This window comes from Lonchura striata, chromosome Z (assembly GCF_050655825.1).
Source record: "Lonchura striata isolate lonStrDom1 chromosome Z, ASM5065582v1, whole genome shotgun sequence".
Taxonomy (NCBI): Eukaryota; Metazoa; Chordata; class Aves; order Passeriformes; family Estrildidae; genus Lonchura; species Lonchura striata.
In genome coordinates, this window is record NC_140740.1 from 66,198,427 (window position 1) to 66,219,050 (window position 20,624).

Below are 20,624 nucleotides of genomic sequence, written 5' to 3' on the forward strand. Positions count from 1 at the left end.
GAATGTGTACTTGTGGGAGGTACGCACGTTGCAGCAGCTTTGGAAGTGCTGCTGCTTGTGAGGCTGGAGTCATGTTGGAGAAGTTCATGGAAGTTCCTCTCCTGTAGGAGGAACCCCATGGTGCAGCTCCCTCAGCAGTGGAAGATCCTGGGTGACAAACTAACCAAACCCCATGCCCTGTCTCCCTGACCTGTTGGTGGGAAGGAGGGAGGTGTGGGGGAAGAAAATGTATTTTTAAGTGCTTATTTTACTTCTTACTATCCTCCTCTGACTCTGTTAATAATAAATTCATGTTTTACCTTTAAGTTGAGCCTGTTTTGCCCCTAGAGTGTTTTCTCCCAGTCCTTATCTCAACTCATGAAGCCTTCATTAAATTTTTCTCTCCTTCGCCCAGCTGCAGTAGGGGAGAGTAAGTGACAGACTTTTGTGGGTGCCTGGCATTGAGCCAGTGTCAAACTACAACAGAGAGTTTTCATTCAGGACACACCTGCTTCTTGCAACATCTGGGAAGAATTCCCCTAGCTATATTAGAGATATGGCTCTGGCCCATGAAAGACACCCTCTGACATTTAACATGACACTGATAAATACCTTTCCCTTATGCTTCAAGAGAACAGGTAAATAGTTAGGATTTTTGCTTTGTTGTTCCATCCTCAAAATTCTAAATTTAGGACAATGCATCCCTGTTAGATGCAGGGTTTTGCTATAACAGATTGAACAAATTGAACTGGTGACAAGGAAACAAAGTATATGAAGGAAGGACTTGTAAAATCACTGCCCCAATCAGCCTGGTTAAGTAGGGAGAAAATGTCAGGGAAATAGTTAGCTGGTAAGTGTGAGTTTTAAATATGTTTTTCTCTCTACCCCCTATAAACAGGGTAGATCATGAGAACTCAGCGCTGACTGCTTTGAGTAGAGAGGAAAGTGTACATCTTGCTTAATGCAGTTTTACAACAGAGAAGTATGAAACTATATGTCGATCACTAGAATCTCAAGAACAAATACATACTATTCATGCAAAAAATCATTCAGATTGCTTTTCTCACCTCTACAAAAGGCATCATTTCTGTATTTTCAATATTTTAAGTGATACTACTAGACATTTCCAGACAAAGGATAGACACAAACACAACTGTGGTGAAAAAGGTATGACACAAAAATATACCCATATTAAACCATCGAGAGACTTTACTTTCATCTCAGCTGGGAGAAGCATCAAAAGACAGCATTTGTTTTCACAGTTAGAGAATTATGCTACATTTACAGAACTCTTTTACTTCACCCCTCTCATCCATCTGAAATTCACTTTCTCCCCCTTTCAGATAAAGTTGTCTTTTTGGGTCCCCCAGTTTCCATTTCTCCAGTACACACAAAGATTTTCTCTCTTCAGAATCTTTAGAATGTATTTTCCTCTTCATTTTTATTCTCCTTTGATTCTGAGGTGAAAACAGAAAAAGGAAGGAGTATCACCAGATAAGCGCACATGCAAGTTCAGAAAAGCACCTGATAAGAAGCACTTGTCGTAACAAAAATGATTTCTTTTGTCTACCAGAACTGATACCAGATTATTTTACATTCTTAAACTTCTGACACAAGTACTGAAATCAGGTATAAAATCTCAGAGCTAGAAGCTACAAGAGCACTTTCTGAAAATATTTTATAATGAACTGAATTCTGTTCACTGTTCCTGCTATATATTCAGTCACCCTGGAAAAGAGAGTGTCACTGCATCCACGCCCTGCATCACTGCACACATGTGCAGCAAAGACCCCTTGGACACCATGGGTTCACATACTTGCCATGTGACTAAATATGATGACACTTTGCCATGCAGCACCCACTAAGAAACTGCTTATGACTACACTACTGCACAATAAAGCCCTTCTAAGCTCTCAGTTCAAGGTCTACTTATTACTGCAACTCTGAATGAATGTGCAAGTATAATAATAAACTAATGTATCTGAAGAAAAATAAAATTAATAAAAGCAGCAAAAATCAGCATAGTCCAGTTCATGATGTTTATATTACTGGATGTTGCCGAACAAGAAACAGACAGGAAGGACTATTACAAAATGTCGATATTTTCCTAACAGAAGAAAAAAAAAAAAAAAAGACATTTTAGAAATGTAAGGGAAATTTTAGAACCATTTGGTAAAAAAAAAAAACCAGAAGAAGTTAAAAAAACTGAAAGCAGCCAACCAAGAACTCTCCCAGCCAACAGAAAAGAGATACAGGAATAGAGAACAATAGAAAAAGGAGGGGGGAAGGGGACGAAGGAGGAAGGGAGAGGGAGCAGAATGAAGGATAGAAGAAGAAAGGAAGATAGAAAATCTAAGTTGTTTTTCAGCCATACTGAATTTTAAAGAGTTGCAGGATTTAAAAATGTACAGGGCCTTTCTCTCCACAGAGTAAGAATCATCATAGACAAGTAGGACAGATAGCTAGCTGGGCACTAATGAAGACTACAGAGACATTATGCCACTGACTTCATTTCTCCCTACATAATTCTCTTCTCTATAAGCAGTGTTTCCAGTGTTCATCTCGCCTCTGTCCATCATAATCATATCCCTTCTTGTTGGCATTAGCATGACCACACATAACAATCTCAGAATCTAAACTCTATTGACTAGAAAGAAAGTGCTTGGACTAGAAATGGACTGCAGGATGGAGATGGCAATTTAGTGTCTGAGAATTTGCTTCATTACAGTAAGTTTTGTTTTTAAAATTATTAGCAAAACGCAAAGCAGCAGAAGAGAGAAGTGGTGTGAATAGAAAGAAAGGTAATATATTTGTGAAATTTCAGTAGAAACAAGTCAATTAGGAAAGCAATATCATGAAAACATGGAAAATATCAATACTCATGAATGGACCAAACTTGTGTGCTATGCAAGGCAGGGCAAGATCCTTAAGCAACTAGCATAAAAGACACCAAGAAACAGCCACAACATGTGAAATAAACCCCAATTTGATAAGGTAAGAGTCCATACATGATATATAACTGGAAGACTTAAAAATGTATTTCAGCATTGAGCAGCCGTTACTGTTCAGGAAGCACAAACATATATCATATGAAGGCCTACAGCCAATACAGTCCAAGTGCTGTGTTTGTTGCCTCCATGTAAAATTTTGTCTGCAATGGATATATGATTGAAGACAGTGAATTAAAACCAACAAAGTTTATTTAATTTTAAAACCAAATATGTACACAAGAAGTCATTGCTCCTTTTCATTTTAAATAAGCAAAAAAAAAAATAAAAAATCTGTTCTGCTTTTTTTACTAGAGAAAGTAATTCAGTGTAGAACCTCTTCCTCAAAATCAAACCAAAACAGTATCAACTAGAATGTTTAAAATCTAAGTCACGCTGCAAAGCTGTGATGCTGAAGTTATAAAAATTCATGCTTCATGCAACTTTTACAAATATTAGGGACAAATGTACAGAAAGCCCGGATACTACAAAATATACCATAATCACTTTTTCATTCCAACTTGAGACTCTCATTCTGAATGCTTTCACTTTTACATTAAAATTTTAAAGGATTTCATATTAATGCTTAGGCCTAGATTCAAATTAAACTTCATGTAAAGGAAGAACTAGTGTTCTCCCCAGAGGGGTAAGAGACCCCTCCACAATGCAAATAGTATCATCTTTACACTGACACTGCATGCAGATACAAACTATTTAAAAAACACAGCATTTAATCACAAACACAGGAGAGCTGGTTTTCACTGTAATGTATCAGGCCACTGCACAGCCCTTCACAGACAGGACTAGCATAATCTTTGTTAAACCCCTCTCAATGCAAATGAAAGCAAACCTTGCTGCAAGTTTGGCAGACTTCCCAATCTTTAGTAAACAAGTAGTCATCTTGATTTAAACAACAAAAACAACCATAACAGGCAAAGGAGAAGTCCAATTACATTGGGCACAGGCTCAGCAGGACACACATAAACATAGCAGAAGACATCAAAAGACTCTGGTTGGAAGAAGAAAAAAGCAATTTCAGTGAAGTCACTTTATTTCTTAGAAAGGTTGTGTAATCAGAAATAAACAAAATTTTCATTCAACAGTTGTCACTTCAAGATGTTAAAACTCAAATTCAGCACTGATAATGTAACTTATATTTGCACTAATTTCCCATTGTGCTGTTAGAAGTAGGATGAGAAATTAATGTAATTCTGTTGGACACATCCAAAAACAAAGCCACAGTCACAGCCTTTAAATATATGTTTACACCTGTGTTTGCATCATTTGTATTCTGGCAGCTCTCTTCTTACAGATCTTCTGTTTCAAAAAGAAAGACAAACAATACTCATTTTCTCTTCTGTTTCAAAAAGAAAGACAAACAATACTCATTTTCTTTATGACCATTTATTACACAAGACTAAAAGAAAATATAGTAGAAAGGGTAGAACAACAACAACAGCAACAATCACCATCAATAAAATGAACTCCAAATGAACTCCTTTATCCTCTGTGGAAAACTATGAAGAGATAGGGAGAAGTACACTGAGTATATGTAAGTTGCACATCCTCCACAGTCTCATTCTAGAGATACTTGGCTACACATTTGTGAGAATTTATGTGTCTGGCGTCCAGCCTGTATGACACAAATAAAACTGCATTTAGTAATTCCCCTAGAGAGAGATCTCAAATCTGAAGACCCACCTTATTACACTTAAACAAATCCAAGCACTTTTGTGGGCAACAATATTTTTAGACTAGAAATTATTCCTGAAATTAACTTTGTAAATTTACTGAGAAGTATTATTCATAACAACAAATGTCTAAAAATAATTCAGATCTCCTAAGAAACACTTTGATTACATGAAGCTAATAATATTCTGGTTTAATATACAACATCTCTAGATATCAAATTCTTCATGTCCAAAGTTCAACTGTTTACTATACTGGCAAAATTCACAATATATACTTGTCGAGCATGTGAACAGGTCCTTGTAGAATATACAGTAGTAAAAATTAAGCCCTGTGTTAACTTCTACCATTCTTTTTCTCTTCAGGAAAAGACACTGGTTTTATTGCTCTATTACGTTTATAGATAAATATTACTGTATTTCCCTACAGAAACAGTATAGCATGAAGCGAGATGCTGAGTAAGAAGCCACACTGAAATGATAAAAACTACTTGAAAAGCAGACTTACCATTTGTAAGGCTACTTTTATGAAGACTAGCTGTTTGGGGCCTGGACTTCAGGGCTGCAATGTGAAGCTGAAGAGATTCTGTTTCTTTCACTAATATTTCAACTCTGGAAACTGCAAGTTGGTAGACTTCCATGAAACTTTGAATCACAGCCTTTAAAAAGTAAAGTAAATGTTTAGTGCCAGACAAGATAAACTTAAATGCCAAGTAAACTACATCATTACGGAAGTTCTAATTTTTATTAACTGGAAAAATCAAACAAAAACCAGTAAACCAGGCACTTAGGCTGTAAGTAAGGACTTAACCAAAGGTATAACATAAGATTTTGTACTTCTTCAAAAATGTGAAATATTGATAGTTTTGAGGAAAAGCAAATTACTGTGCACTCCAATTACAAAGTGAACCATTTTCAAACATGCAGTATTGCATTGAACAGTTGATACTATTTTTCATTTTATTTAACTACAAAACTCAGTGAACATTCAATTTATGTTTATAAAGAATCACTAGACAATTTTAGATGATTTTTCATACTTTCAAAATGAGTCCTCCAACTTCATGTTAAGAAAATTAATTTGTCAGAAACAAAAGAAATACTTTAAAGCTACTGATCTCTGGAAGCAAATAACTGGATTACAGTATAGCTGGGAAAATATAATTGTTTTCATGTATGTAGTGTAAGAATGTCCCAGTTGTCTAATATCGATCAGACTGATAATAAAGTTAGCAGCACAAGACAGAACAAATTATTTGACATTAGTAGTAAATTTATATATTCTAAATAGTCTAATACTTTTGAGATTATTAGTCTTCTTTACAACTGGTTAATCACATTTTGTAAGTTACAGTTTTCCCCTTTGAAATGAGTCGTAGCAAGTTGCAATTGTAAAAACATACAGCAGATAAAATGAAACTGGCTCCTTAATATGTCCGTAGTACAGACTTATAAACTATAGTACCACAAACAGACATTCACTAAGGTTTTAACTGTTTTCCCTTCTTTGTTCTCAAACACACTGTTGCTTTTCAAAATAAAGGTAACCACTGAAATCAATCAGGTTATTTTATTGTGAAGTGTAGAAAATTGCCATGGCAAGTCAACAGCAATGTATCTTTTCTTAGGAGAAAAAAAAAACAAAATGCTTTAAATACTATGGTTCTAACCCTAATAGTGTATTCACATAGCTCTGTAAGCCTGCCACTGTCAGTTCTAATCTTGCTTTTAAATTTCTTTTATTTCATATTTAACACAACTAAGATGCTGCATCTATTCAAAAACAATACCAAGGAGGAATGGGGATATATCTCATGCCACATAATACTACTCGAGAGTCTTCAAATGGCAACAGCCCACATATTAAAAATCAGATATATTGAAAATTTAATGGTTTCACTGAACTAGAATGTAGAGACATTTCCTTAACTTCTTACTTTTACTTCTGCTACTACAAAGCTAACGAAGCCACTAACCTATACAGCCTCATTCTACATCTCCACAGTTATCTGAAACAGCATTTTTAAATTCCTTGCTGACCTACACATATTTAATTTATTCTCTCATTTAATGAATTTGAGAATTTTAAATCTAGGAAAAAATGTATTACAAACTTTTATTTTCACATACAAAAATTGTTTGGGTTTTTTTATAACAGATTTCTTTTTAGTCCAGAAGAAAGTAGTTTTGCAGTTACTAATGGCTCCTTACAAATGTGGAAGGTGGCATTTATGCACCTATATGTACACATTCCTTCCAGTACATCCCAACTCCTTAGCAAAGAGTGAGGGTTAGTTCAGGTCTCTCTTGCTCAGGAAAAACTTAGGACAAACATTATTTTTGGGTCTTCCAGGGGTGGCATGAACATGAAGAATACTTATTCTAAATGACATCTGGAGAAGGGAAAATATACTGGGTTTTCAGATGTGCCACTGGAAGAGACATATGATTTTAAGAAACTTATGTTAGTCACAGATTGACAGATCTGTCTTCAACAATACAAAAGTTATACTTACTGGAAAGCCTGATACACAAGGAACGGGCATAGAAACTGGCCACATGCAAGTTATAATATCTGTCACCTAATGTTAAATGTATCTGTATAGCAGTTCAGAACTTCAGTTGAGACCCCTATTTGAACTTTACAGATACAAATATATCTGCAGCTCTGGAAACAGTTCTGTGATCAAGAAAGTCAAATGACAGAATTTCCCAGAATGCAAATCTGACTCTGAAGAAATTTTTTCTACTCCTGCTAACAGGTGCTTTCTTTTGTTTTTATACATAGCACTTAGATGTATATATAGTTTTTAAGTATACATAACAATAAAATGTTTCAGAAAAACTCCTGGTTAATTTTTATAACATAAAATTTGGCATTAATACACATCTGCATGGTCTGTACCTAAGCAAGCACTTCTTGTTTTGAATGTGGTGGTAATACTGTAACATTAAAACTGGGAACAGACCATAAAACAATAAAAAATTATCTTCAGTTACACAAAAAATGTTTTGAGAACACACATCAGAAAATAACTTCTGTTCAGAAAGGTAAGACATAGTGATCCCCAGACTTATAGGAACCAATATAATTGCAACTCATTTTGAAAAGCTAAAACATTTTTAGACAGATGAGTATTGTGGGAAAGTTAGCAGGGAAAAGACTTAATTAAGGAGGCCATAGAAACAGTGGAGCTGAAGAATACTGATTTTAAACATTACTGGCCCTAGTTGCTTCTCCCTGCTTGTGCAACAGGCTTGGACCAAAGGACTATCAGAAGTCCTTTCCAACCTCAACCTAATTCAATAATTACAAAGTCATCCTAGAGATTGAATACAAATCCAGTGTTTTAAATTTACCTGGGATTGTCAATTTTAAGAGCAAAAATTGTACATAATTGCTTCACAATAAACAAAAACAAAAAAATAGATGCTGATTTTTTTTTTTTACAGCAATCTCTTTCCTTTCTTTTCACTCCACTCAATGCTTTAATGTATAGAGGGTGTCAATATTATTTATGACATCAACATCCTACATCACCTACTACTGAAATGGCAGAAGCAAATGATAGGAGTGCTTTCAATCCAAAAGTGTCTGTGAGAGGAGACCTGTGCTCCAACACTAAGACAAGATAGAGGCAGTTTCATGAAAACTTCAGATGCATGAATTCTCATGTAACAACTCACAAGATAAAATTCTCATGCTACAACTCACAAGATAAAACTATATTCTTACAGTTGGCATAGAAAAAGGATGCTTTTAGGTTGAAGTTGTTGGACTAGGAAGAAAATGTGCAAGAGTGCCCAAATTCTCTTTTCAAGCACAAGTTTCAAGGGACAGGTTATTTTAAGCCTAAATACTTCTAACAATCTCTTTTTTTACAGATACTGAACAGTAGCTGTAAAACAGTATCCCTATCCAGAAAATCCCTGAAAGGGAGAGTCTTAGGAGTCCCTAAGACTTTAACTGTCTTTGAGTGCAAAATCAGAATTTCTTTTAAAAAATCAAATATTAGTCATATCATAAGGGAACTATTTTAAACTTTAGATCTTTACTAAATAAGAAACAAGGCCTCTGAAGATTTTGAGTGGTAGAAAGCCTTTATGACCTCCTTAGAAATGTCTCATCTATAATATGAGGGTATGCATAAAAAGTTTCGGCTTTGGCTACATATTGGTGAAGATGAGAAACCAAAGTTGAGAGAAAAATAAAATTAACTAAGCTGATGCTCTTTATAAACTACAAACCAGTGAACATCAGAGCAAAAGAAAAAAAAAGCATTTAAGCCATGCTTTCTTTCTCCATATTAATCTTTAAAAGGACTGAGAACACTTAAGCTTAGAAGAGTTCTCCAGGGGAAATGTAAACCCATTTTTTATAACATTCCATACATGCACTTTTGAATAACCAGTCTTTGTCTAGTTTTGTACACCATTTCTACAACCAGTAATTTTCAGGTGGATCGTGCTATAGATGCCATAAAACTGCATTTGCAAGTATTACTGCCTGTAAATCTACAAGACTGAAAGCATTCACTCTGCAGGAGTACTTTATTTAAAGTGAAAAATGGCTAATACTGGAAAATTACATAACAATCTTCAAGAAATTTGAAACAAAAAAGAAAACCAATCTTTTAAAAAATTAATTTCTGAAATTCAAAGGTTATTCAAACTTTAGGTGTTCTCACTGTAGTAGAAACATACAAGAAATACACAGATCAGCATATGCAAATTAGCAGAATACCTCTCATCAAAGTGTTAATGTATATATCATACATTATAAAAAAGGCCTTTTAAATTTCCACTGGAAACATCATACATGTTGTCTCCCTTGTGCTTAGTATTTGGCCATGGAGGACAGACTTAAAAAATTATTTGGACTATGAGTTACAAATTGTAGTGAATGAAAACTTCCATATAAACTTTTACACTATTCTAAAGTTACAAATAAAATACAAACTTATTAAAAATCAGTTTCTTTATTTTCATATCAATGCTATTATATTATCTCAGGACTTTCTTGTCATGCTGTTATCATAGAACCTCACCTCATGTTTGCAAGAAATAAACCTAAATGAAAGTTTATTATGCTCAAATGATGCTTATTAGAGGGTACCAAAAAGATTAAAAGCCTGACAATATAAGCATTGACTTTGTAACATCAGATGGAGTACTCAGAATAACAAGACCGTCTACTTTATACAGCATACTTAATTTAAATACCAGAGATGTACATGAAAGCTGAAATTCATGTTTGACTGTTTGGTTCTTCCTTCGGGAATTCTTCAACTAAACACAGTGTTAGCACGTAGCAAATTACCCCAGGACTACGTATACAAAAAGATAAAAAAGAACAAGAGAAGGAATAATGAATGAACTTCAGAAGAATGAAAGATTAACACTGGTTAACTAAATTAATATACTGCTTACACAAGAATCTGAAAAGACTGAGAATTTCATTCCTGGTTCAGAGTTTGGCTGAAGTGGAATTTAGGCAAAAACAACTGGTGTGAAAGCAAAACTCCATGGAGTGGGGCTCTGTAGGCCTGTCATTACTGCCTTGCTTTGAACTAACACAAATAAGATTCATTAAAATGAGTCCATCATTAAAATGAGTCCATCAATTACTTTTTGTTTTCAGAAACTAGATTTCAGGATAGTTATTATATCTTTAAAAGAGCTATATTTTGAGAAGAAATTATTTCAATGAATTTTCCCCATACATTGGGGCATTTGAAAACCCATCGTGGCTGCCTTGACCCATAGTCCAAAATGTCTAGGGGCATCAGTAAAGGATATAAATACACCAGCTTCTCTGGCATAGGAGAAAAAAACCTCAAGGGAAACTACATTCAGCAAAATTGCACTTTTGCAGCTGTTTGGCACTTCTTTAATGATCTATTCTCCTTGTATCTCATTTCAACACTAAACTTTTTGTTCAGTTCCATTCAAGCGTGGCATGCACAATTTAAATGTGCCAAAAAGCAGGTCAGTTTTGTTACAACTTTTTTTTTCCCCCAACAAAAGCTGACTCAGTGCCACACACGGGGCCTAACTCTATCCCCTTTGCTTCAATAACAATTACTTTACCCTGTAGGTCTCAGCAGATAGCCCAAGGGAATGAAGCTCTAAATAAAAGGCTAGATTCTCTGCAAGAGGTAATGACATGACTTCCTACAAGAAAATTGAAAAGGGAGCATTGAAATTGACAGCGACAGAAGAGAAAGTGCTTCTACTGGAAACCACAGTGGATGGGCATAACAACAATTACCATGAAAATTATTACAATGTGTAAGACTTTCAGAAATTACCTCAATCTTTTAGAAACTGATAAATTAAGACAAATGTGTTTAGTTGGTATGACCATGCAGAAAGCATCCTGAGAATTTTATAGCAAAGGAGCTAGCTATGTGCAGCCTTGACTATTTAGAAATAGCTCTGGACTATGCAAGAAAATAGTCTCTTAAAAAAAAATAAGAAATACCAGTTTTTATAGGCCAGTAATGTTTCTATGCAAAGACCATTTTCACTCTCTATTCACAAAGTCAAGCACAGTTGCATGCAAAATGTAAGGGAGAAACAGTTCCTGCCCCAAAGAATTTGTAGTTTAAGCTACAAATGGGGAAAATACTACCACTACATTTGCTGTTACCACTCTTCCCATCCTCTTACAGTTTTTATTCAAAATTCACTTAAGTTTGTGAGGAAAGGTTAGAATTTTTCAAGTAAGTGGTTTTAGTGAGAAAGAAATAGAAACTGAAAGAAGTTTCAGGCTGGTATCCTGTCTTCTCTTCAGTGAACATCAGCTTCTTTTGCAGTGTATATTCTAGACAGGGATGAAAGAGAGAGAGAGGAGTAGTCCCTGACACCACTATAAAGCCTACATTTAGGTGAGCATGAAAATCTACCTAATACAAGTATAATGCATTACCACTGACAAGAAGAACCAAACAGCAAACGTCACTACTGAAAGGTCAGGATGCAGTCTTACTACAAACCATGATGGTATCCCATCACATATTCAGTCTTGAGGAGAAGAAGAGAGCAAAACTTCTCTTCAAAATTCAGGTGAAATGTCCAGTGAAGTACAAGTTTTCTGAATCTTGATGGTATTGCTTTTGGCCTATTGAAGTGACATATTGGAACCAGAAAAGAACACACCAATGTTGAAGTACAGAATTCTGTTTTCCACAATCGAATATATGTTACTAAAATAAATTTTAAAAAAGCATAGTCTTTCTCATTTTCTCATTCCTTAAAGTGACATATTATTCCTTATATCTTACATATCGATATCTTATATAAACAAAACAATTTTTATAAATAAATATTATCTAAACACTAAGTCTTAATTGCCTAAAATCTATTCATTTACTATAGGTGAATGTGTAGGAGAACATTTCAAGGAGGGGAGAGAAGCAGACGTCAAACTATCAGATTACAAAGTAGAAAAATCTAAAACAACTTTACATGGAATACAATTCATTCAGGAGCAGGAGGTGGAGCTTCCTTGTTCCTGAGTGACTCATTATAAGAGGACTCTGGGGAGTGCAGCGACCTGGAGCACGGCAAACAGGAGCGGGCAAACGGGGTCGCAGGCAAACCGGGTCACAGCAGTTTGTGCAGCAGCTCATGCAGGCAGGGTTGCAGGCTCTTGCTAGTTAGGTGAGGTGTTTTTATTGGTTACCTGATTTTGGGCTTTCTCCTAGCAATGGCTTTAACCTGGTCGAAATCTGTGGTTGGTACAAGTTGTATGAGACCAAGTGAAGCCCTCCAAAAAGGATGTGCCTGTGCAGACCCACTCCTGCCTGGAGTGTTTGAGCTTATCCATGGTTTCAGGGGGTGCTGTGGAGGGGGCCTCCCTATGGTGTGAATAGCTGAACGAACTCCTTTCTCTGGTGGCCAAGCTCAGGGAGGAAGTTGAAAGATTAAGGTGTATCAGGGATAGTGAAAGGGAAATAGACTGATGGCATTCAGACCTTACATCTTTAAGGGAGGCCCACCAAGAGTCAGAGGACTCATATGCCTCTCACTCTCAGGCAATAGAGGGGCACCTAGTAGATGAAGGGTGGAAATGCATCCCTGCTCGGGGAGGTAATAACAAAAATCCCTCCTGCTCCACATCCCCTAGCCAGGTGCCACTTCAGAACAGGTATGAGGCCCTGGATCTAGAGAGCCAGCCAGGTGATTTAGAAGTGAGCCTCCCAATTATGACTCGTCTGAAAAATGGATTACCACCTCTAACATCAAGAAGAAAAGAAGGGTAATTGTAGTGGGTGATTCCCTTCTGAGGGGAACACAGGGGCCCCGTATGTCGACCGGACCCATCCCACAGGGAAGTCTGCTTCCTCCCTGGAGCCCATGTATGAGATATCAGTGAGAGACTTCCTGGGCTGATTCAGCCCTCTGATTATTACCCACTGCTTATACTCCAGGCTGGCAGTGATGAGATTGAAAAGAGGAGTGTCAAGGCGATAAAAAGGGAGTTTAGGGCACTAGGTCAAGTAGTTGATAGGACAGGTGCACAGGTACCTGTTCTTCTCAGTCCCTTTGGTGGCAGAAAAAAACAATGAAAGAAATAGGAGAACTCACATCATTAACAAGTGGCTCAAGGGTTGGTGTCACAGGCAAAATTTTGGATTCTTTGATTATGGGATAACCTTTACAGCACCTGCTCTACTGGCATCAGATGGGATATGTCTCTCTGTTAAGGGCAGAAGGTTTTTAGCTCATGAACAAGCAGACCTTGTTGAGAGGTCTTTAAACTAGGTCTGAAGGGGGAAGGGGATGCATCTGGGCTGTCTGGAAGCAGGCCCAAGGATGGTAAGACTGTGTTAGGGGAGAATTCAGCAGCCCAGCTGAGGTGCATGTATACCAGTGCACGCAGCATAGGCAACAGGAAGAGCTGGAGGCCATGGTGCAGCAGCAGAGCTGTGATGTAGTCGCCATCACAGAAATGTGGTGGCAAGACTCACACAGTTGGAGCACTGCACTGGACAAGCTCTTCAGAAGAGACAGAAAAGGCAGAAGAGGTGGAGGGGTGGCCCTTTATATTAGGGGGGTTTTGGATGTCACAGGTATTGAAACTAGTGACGATGAAGTTGAGTCCCTATGGGTAGGAATTAAGGGGGATGCCAACAATGCTGAAATCCTACTGGGAGTCTGCTGTCGTCCCCCAGCCAGGATGAAGAGGTGGACAACTTATTCTATAAGCAACCGAACAATGTTTCAGGATCATCAGCCATTGTTCTTGTAGGCAACTTCAACCTACCAGACATCAGCTGGGAACTTAATACAGCACAAAAACAGCAGTCTAGAAAGTTTTTAGAGTGTGTGGAGGATAACTTTTTGTTACAACTGGTGGGCCAGCCCACCAGATGAGGGACTATGTTGGACCTGTTGTTCACAAATAGAGATGGACTGGTGGGTGATGTGGAGGTTGGAGGCTTGGGGCACAGTGATCATGAAATTATAGAATTCTCAATAATTGGTGAAACAAGGAGGAATATAAATAAGATCTCTATGTTGGACTTCTGGAGGGCAGACTTTGGCCTATTTAAGAGACTTTTTCAGAGAGTCCCGTGAGAAATAGCCCAACAGCCCTTAAAAACAAAGGAGTCCAGGAGAGATGAGTGTGCTTCAAAGCAGAGATCTTGAGGGTGCAAGAACAGACTGTCCCTGTGTGCCAAAAGATGAGTAAATGAAGCAAATGTCCAGTCTGGATGAGCAATGAGGTTTTGAAGGAACTAAGAAATAAAAAAAAATCTTTTTAAGGAGGGGCAGATTTCTCAGGAAGTATTTAAGGGAGCTGCTAGGGCATGTAGGAAAAAAATTAGGGAGGCCAAAGCTCAGTTTGAACTTAACCTGGCAACTTCTGTTAAAAATAATAAAAAAAGTTTTTACAAATATATTAATATTTGTAAATATAAAGGAAGGGTATAACTGACCTCCGTGCCTTATTGGATGAGGCAGGCAACCTAATACCTAAAGATGAGGAAAAGGCAGAAATACTTAGTGCCTTCTTCACCTCAGTCTTTAGTGATAAGAGAGCTTGTCCTCAAGACAACCACCCTCAGGGGCTGGTAGGTGGTGCCAGGGAGCAGAATGGTCCTCTTGTTATCTGAGAAGAGGCAGTCAGAGAACTGCTGGGACACTTGGATATTTATAAATCAATGGGACCAGATGGGATCCATGCTAGGGTGATGAGGGAGCTGGCAATAAGCTTGCAAAGACTCTCTCCATCATTTATCAAGAGTCCTGGCTCATTGGTGAGGTTCCAGAGGACTGGAAACTGCCCAATGTGACACCCATTTATAAAAAAGGTGGGAAGGAGGATCCTGGTAATTACAGGCCAGTTAGCCTGACCTCAGTACCAGGTAAGATAATGGAACAGTTCATACTGAGTGCTATCACACAGCACTTACAGAATGGACAGGGTATCACACCCAGCCAGCATGGGTTTACGAAGGGTAGGTCATGTCTGACCAACCTGGTCTCCTTCTATGACCAGGAGACCCGACTGGTGGACACAGGAAAGGCTGTGGATGTTGTCTATTTAGACTTCAGCAAGGCTTTGACACTGTCTCCCACAGCACACTCCTGGAGAAGCTGCAGCCCACGGCTGGGACAGGAGCACTCTGTGCTGGGTTAGGAACTGGCTGGATGGCCGGGCCAGAGAGTGCTGGTGAGCAGTGCTGCATCCAGCTGGGGCCAGGCACCAGTGATGTCCCTCAGGGCTCTGTGCTGGGACCAGCTCTATTTAATATTTTTATAGACGACATGGATGAGTACATCAAGTCCTTCATTAGTAAATTTGCAGATGACACTGAGCTGGGAGCTTGTGTTCATCTATTGGAAGGAAGGAGGGCTCTGCAGAGAGACTTAGATCGGATGGATGGATGGATGGATGGATGGATGGATGGATGGATGGGCAGAGTCCAAGAGCATGAAGTTTAATAAGTCTAAGTGCTGAGTTCTACATTTTGGCCACAAAAATCCCCTACAACATTGCAGGCTGGGGACAGTGTGGCTGGACAGTGTTCAGGCAGAAAGGGATCTGGGGGTGCTGGTTGACAGCTGGTTGGATATGAGCCAGCCATGTGCCTTGGGGGCCAAGGAGGCCAAGGGCATCCTGGCCTGCATTAGGAATGGTGTGACCAGCAGGAGCAGGGAGGTCATTCTCCCCCTGAACTCGGCACTGGTGAGGCCACACCTTGAGTGCTGTGTCCAGTTCTGGGCCCTCAGTTTAGGAAGGACATTGAGATGCTTGAGGATGTCCAGAGGAGGGCAATAAGGCTGGTGAGGGGCTTGGAACATAAGCCCTATGGGGAACACTTCAAGGAGCTGGGGTCGCTCAGCCTGGAGAAGAGAGGGCTTAGAGGTGACCTTATTGCTCTCTACAAGTTCCTGCAGGGAGGCTGCAGACAGGTGGGGGTTGGTCTCTTCCATCAGGCAGTACCTGACAGAACAAGAGATCACAGTCTCAGGCTACATGCGGGAAGGTACAGGTTGGATATTAGGAAACAATTTTTCACCAAAAGAATAATAAAGTACTGGAATTGTCTTCCCAGAGAAGTGGTAGAATCACCATCTCTGGATGAGTTTAAAAAAAGACTGGACGTGTCACTTGGTGCTATAGTCTAGTTGAGGTGTTAGGGCATCTAGTTAGGTGTTAGGACTTGATGATCTTAAAGGTCTCTTCCAACTTTATTATCCTGTGATTCTGTGAAATGTGAGGTAAACATGAGATCTGAAAAACTCTTCTGCTCTTTGAAATGCTGTCCACAAACTGTGAAACATAAGTAACTAATTCAACTATTTGCCAAACTAGTAGTTTACTGAAAATTAGACTATTATTTTTTCATTGGTTTTAAATAGTGCTCTCTTAACTAAGACCAATTTCAATTGCTTTTAGAAAAGAAATATGCTTGTGAAAAAAATACTGACTTAGTTTTTCACTGCTGTAGAAAAAGCCTGTCACTGACTCCAAGATACAAAAATCTGAGCTCAGTATAGACATTTTCTTAAATATTTCAGCTAGAGCCATGAAGTGGTATAGATTATTTCCTTCCGGCCACAAGAAGCAGCTTTTTAATTGTATATGAAAACATTTTCAAACTGAATTAAATATGTTACATATGGATAGAAGGGGGAAATGTATCCACTTTTTGTTTTCCACACAAAAAGCTGAGCATAGTATATGATCTAGTTGCTGTTTAGAGAGATGAAGGTCTCTTTTGGCAGATTTAGTCAATATGACAACTGTGATGTGTGGCTCATACATTAATACTCACTACTGAGTTCTAATCCTCGTACCAGATTTTAGGTGAATGCTCAAGTCTAAAGAGCCTAGGTGCTAGAAAACTGTGCAAACTTTTGTGAAACACCTGCTTAATTTCTTCTGTTTTTCTTAAGAATGATCATGGTAGCACGGCATTTTAATTCAATGTAAGTATTTAATCCTACACAAAACAACATTTTGCAAGGAAATTCTGAAGTATACCTGTTTGGTTGGATCGGAAATTAATTTTTTCACTTTGCCTTCCAATTAATTGCACAAATTCATGATGGCAGTACAGGAAAAACAGTAGTCAATTTTTCTAGAGAACATAATTATCAAGAAAAGGTGAATTGCATTTCTCAAATTTATTGACACACCCTTAATTTAATGTTAACATATAGGATGCCACATATAGGATGGACAGGTGTCCTCCCTTCATTATGCCTAAACTCAGATGTTAATGAAATTACTAATTTGCTTCATACATTCTTAAATGACATTAAAAAAACCCCAAAAATATGCAAATGGTTTGATTTTCAGACTTGCTTTCAAGACTTAATTTATGCTATGAAAATGTTTTATTAGAAATTTCAGTGACAACACCTTTTGCTCAAAAACATGATGAAGAAATTTCAAGAGCACAGTATAACTAATACTAAATCTCATGATGAGCACAAACATTAGCATCCCTTTTTCCAAAGCAAATGTCTGACAAAAGTGGCATCATCACTGAGCTTGAGAATTTGCTCTCCTTAAAGGTTAGTGTTATAAAAATAAAATATTTTTTCACAAAGTTTGCTTTTAACCACCATAATCTAAGGAAGATCAAATAAAATGATCCTATCATCTCTGAATATTTAGTTCTACAACAATGGATTTACAGCTGAAGAAAACTCTTCTAGGGAAAAAGTGATTGTGTTTGTCTTTTTGGCATTTGTCATATTATAAGAGATTAGCTCAGAAAGGCATAAATCCCAACAAACACAAGCTAAAAATTGCTGGATGAATGAGACTCTTCTATACTGCATTCTACCTCTTCTGTACAAGAGGTCAAGAAGCTAAGTGAAAATGCTTTTCACTTGGAACCACAGGTTGAAAGAGCTGGGTGATGCATCTGGTCCAGGTAGCTGGACAGGCAAGCTACCGGTTGAGATGTAATCTGAGGGTGGGAACCTGAGAACTTGACAAACTGTAGGATAACAAGGAGTATGAATATGGATGACAGCAGCCAGGTGAGTGGACACTGACAGGCACATCAGGAGCTGGAAACTGCCTACCTTTTGGATAACAAAGGAGATGAAGACTAGTGACACCATCTAGGTGGATGGACACAGAGGATGGGGACAGAAGCTGAAGACTCATGAGGAAGAGCAAGACTTCATGCAGGAAGACTGGAGATGTAGAAGATCTGGGGTTCCTTTGCTGGCAGTCCTGCTCAGAGGCACCAGCTTGATCGGTTTCTGTGTTACTGCACTGTGAATAAATGGCTTTATGGACTGAGACATCTGCCATGGGAAACCTGAGACCTGTAAGGAAACTGATCTGACTGCATGTGAGGGTGGGCTGTGTGAGGAGTCAAGCAGGGCACCCATCAGCTCACTGGAGTCACCCACTGTCACCCAGTCCATTTGGCTTCACTCCCAACAATGAAAATCTCTGGCATTGGGAATGTCACTGCCAGAGAGTCTCATGAATGGCCAGACTGGGAAGTTTCCTTAGCATAAGAGAAGACTTTTCTGATTGCAAAGCTCTTTTTGTCTTCACTCAGACCAACAATATGTTGCTACCAGATGAGTCTTCTAGATAATATTTTGGAAGACATGACTTTCTACTTTGTCATCAGCAAATGCACCAAGTGCCTTCTCAGTAAGTGGGAACTTATGATAAGATTGCAGAATATGATTCAGATTATTAGGTTGGGAGCTGGCAAGGAAGGCCTTTTCCCTGGTCTTGCCAACAGGCAACAACTAGAACCAATTCCTTAGAAGCATAAGAGATAAAGTGACTTTCTGAATTATGTTTATAAAACTGGATGTTTATAGCAACCATGAAAGGAGAAAACTAAGGAGGATAGGCACTGTTGAGATAAGTTTGCCTAGAAAGCATAAAGTATTATTCACTGATACTTTAGTATTAATACTTTAGAGTATACTTTAGAGGCAGAAGTAAAACATCCCATATCACAGGTGTTGTAATGACATTGAGAAAACCCCTTCTAATCTTTCTACTGAATTTGGTAATGACTGCAGGCATTGCAGTATCACGGACTTGGGTAATGACCTTACTGATAGATCATCAAAAGCAGCTGGTTCTTATCTGTGAATCCTAAGTGAAAGGCCTAAATAACTTAGGCCATCCTAACTTAAAAAGACCCAAAAAAGTGGCACTTTTCAAACTACTTCTGATTAATGAATTACTATTTCCTCTATCCATTTTTCAGAGTTGGACCCTTACTTGTAGTTAGGTAATTTATGAGTAATTGTGTCTATGAATGTTGGTAACAGAAAAATCACTTCTATAGCTTACAAACTCTTGAAACTACAGATGATTTCTACTATTTTCAGAAGATCTGTCAGTTAAAATGGTGAAGGCTAGGAACACTTCTGGATACATTTTAACACTGTTTCTTATACTCTTTTTTTTTTTTTTTTTTTTTGTCTTTTTCCCTGTCCAATCTGTTTTTAAGCAGGGACAACCAGTTTACTGCTATTCTATGTGCCCTCTAGACATAAAATGTTTATTCAGCCCCAAAGTCTATTTCCCAAAGGAGTAAAATTTGCAGCAAGTCACATGAGGAATAAGACAGAAAAAACTGAGCATCTAGGACAGTGACCTTTTCCAAGGTCCAGGCTAACATCACTTTTTGACATGTAGGGGAATCTCTGTTCAAAACCCAGTCCTGTGGTCTTTACAAGCATGTGTAAAAACTCGAGAATGTAAACTTTTAATTTTTTGCTTGCACAATATTAACCAAAAACCAAAAATATCTGAGATGAGAAAACTGGATGCAGGGAAAGGCTGGCACTATACACTGTGGCAATGGCAGGAGGCTTTGCTCTCTGGTCTCTCACTTTAGAATTTGTCAATTACGATGAAGAGAAAGAGGGGGATCCACCAGTTGGTGCTGGTAGTGGAAAAGAACAATCTGCCACTTAACAGAGAGATATCAGAACTTAAATACAGTCTTCAAGCATTAAATGTACATCATAAATTCACCCACACAAGTGGAAGGGACTAGTCTTCCCTTCTGATCTTTAGTTTAGAACTGCTCTTTTACCACAAAAGATCCTGATATTGAAGCAATCCAGAGGAATCTTAAGTTCTATCAAAATTCCAGGAGGATAAACAAATTTTCGTCATTCCATGGATATTATCATCTTAAAAGCCACAGAAGATCCAATCTTTTGTATGCAAACTTGCCAACATGCAGTCTGCATATCCTTATTATTCAGGTTTAAACAGTTCCACATTCCAAAGTTCTAATTATTTCCATTTATTAGAGCACTCTCCAGCTGTCCCCATTCTCTCCTCAACCCCTAATTTCTTAACATCTTTTTGCGTTTAACTGGGAGAGATCAAAAATGAGAGAAGAGACCATAATGAAGGGAGAGTTCTAAAATCATATAATGAAATTAGGGACTGCAATGGACAAGTACTGAGTACCCTACTTAAAGTGTATTAGTCCTGGGA

The 20,624-nt window shown here is 38.0% G+C and overlaps 1 protein-coding gene across 22 annotated transcripts in view; it reads right to left on the minus strand.

Annotated features, from left to right (window-relative positions):
• Window positions 1-20,624, minus strand: part of CCDC171 (coiled-coil domain containing 171) — a 161,685-nt gene that overhangs the window by 17,857 nt on the left and 123,204 nt on the right. For 7 of the 22 annotated variants that reach the window (XM_085566933.1, XM_085566929.1, XM_085566932.1 and 4 more), the window contains 3 exons: window positions 5,163-5,313; window positions 3,920-3,975; window positions 1,166-1,436 (listed from right to left, as the gene is read on the minus strand). In XM_085566933.1, the coding sequence (XP_085423059.1) occupies window positions 1,242-1,436; window positions 3,920-3,975; window positions 5,163-5,313 (402 nt within the window). In that variant the 3' untranslated portion in view covers window positions 1,166-1,241. The other 15 variants (XM_085566930.1, XM_085566922.1, XM_085566928.1 and 12 more) reach the window with 12 other exon arrangements.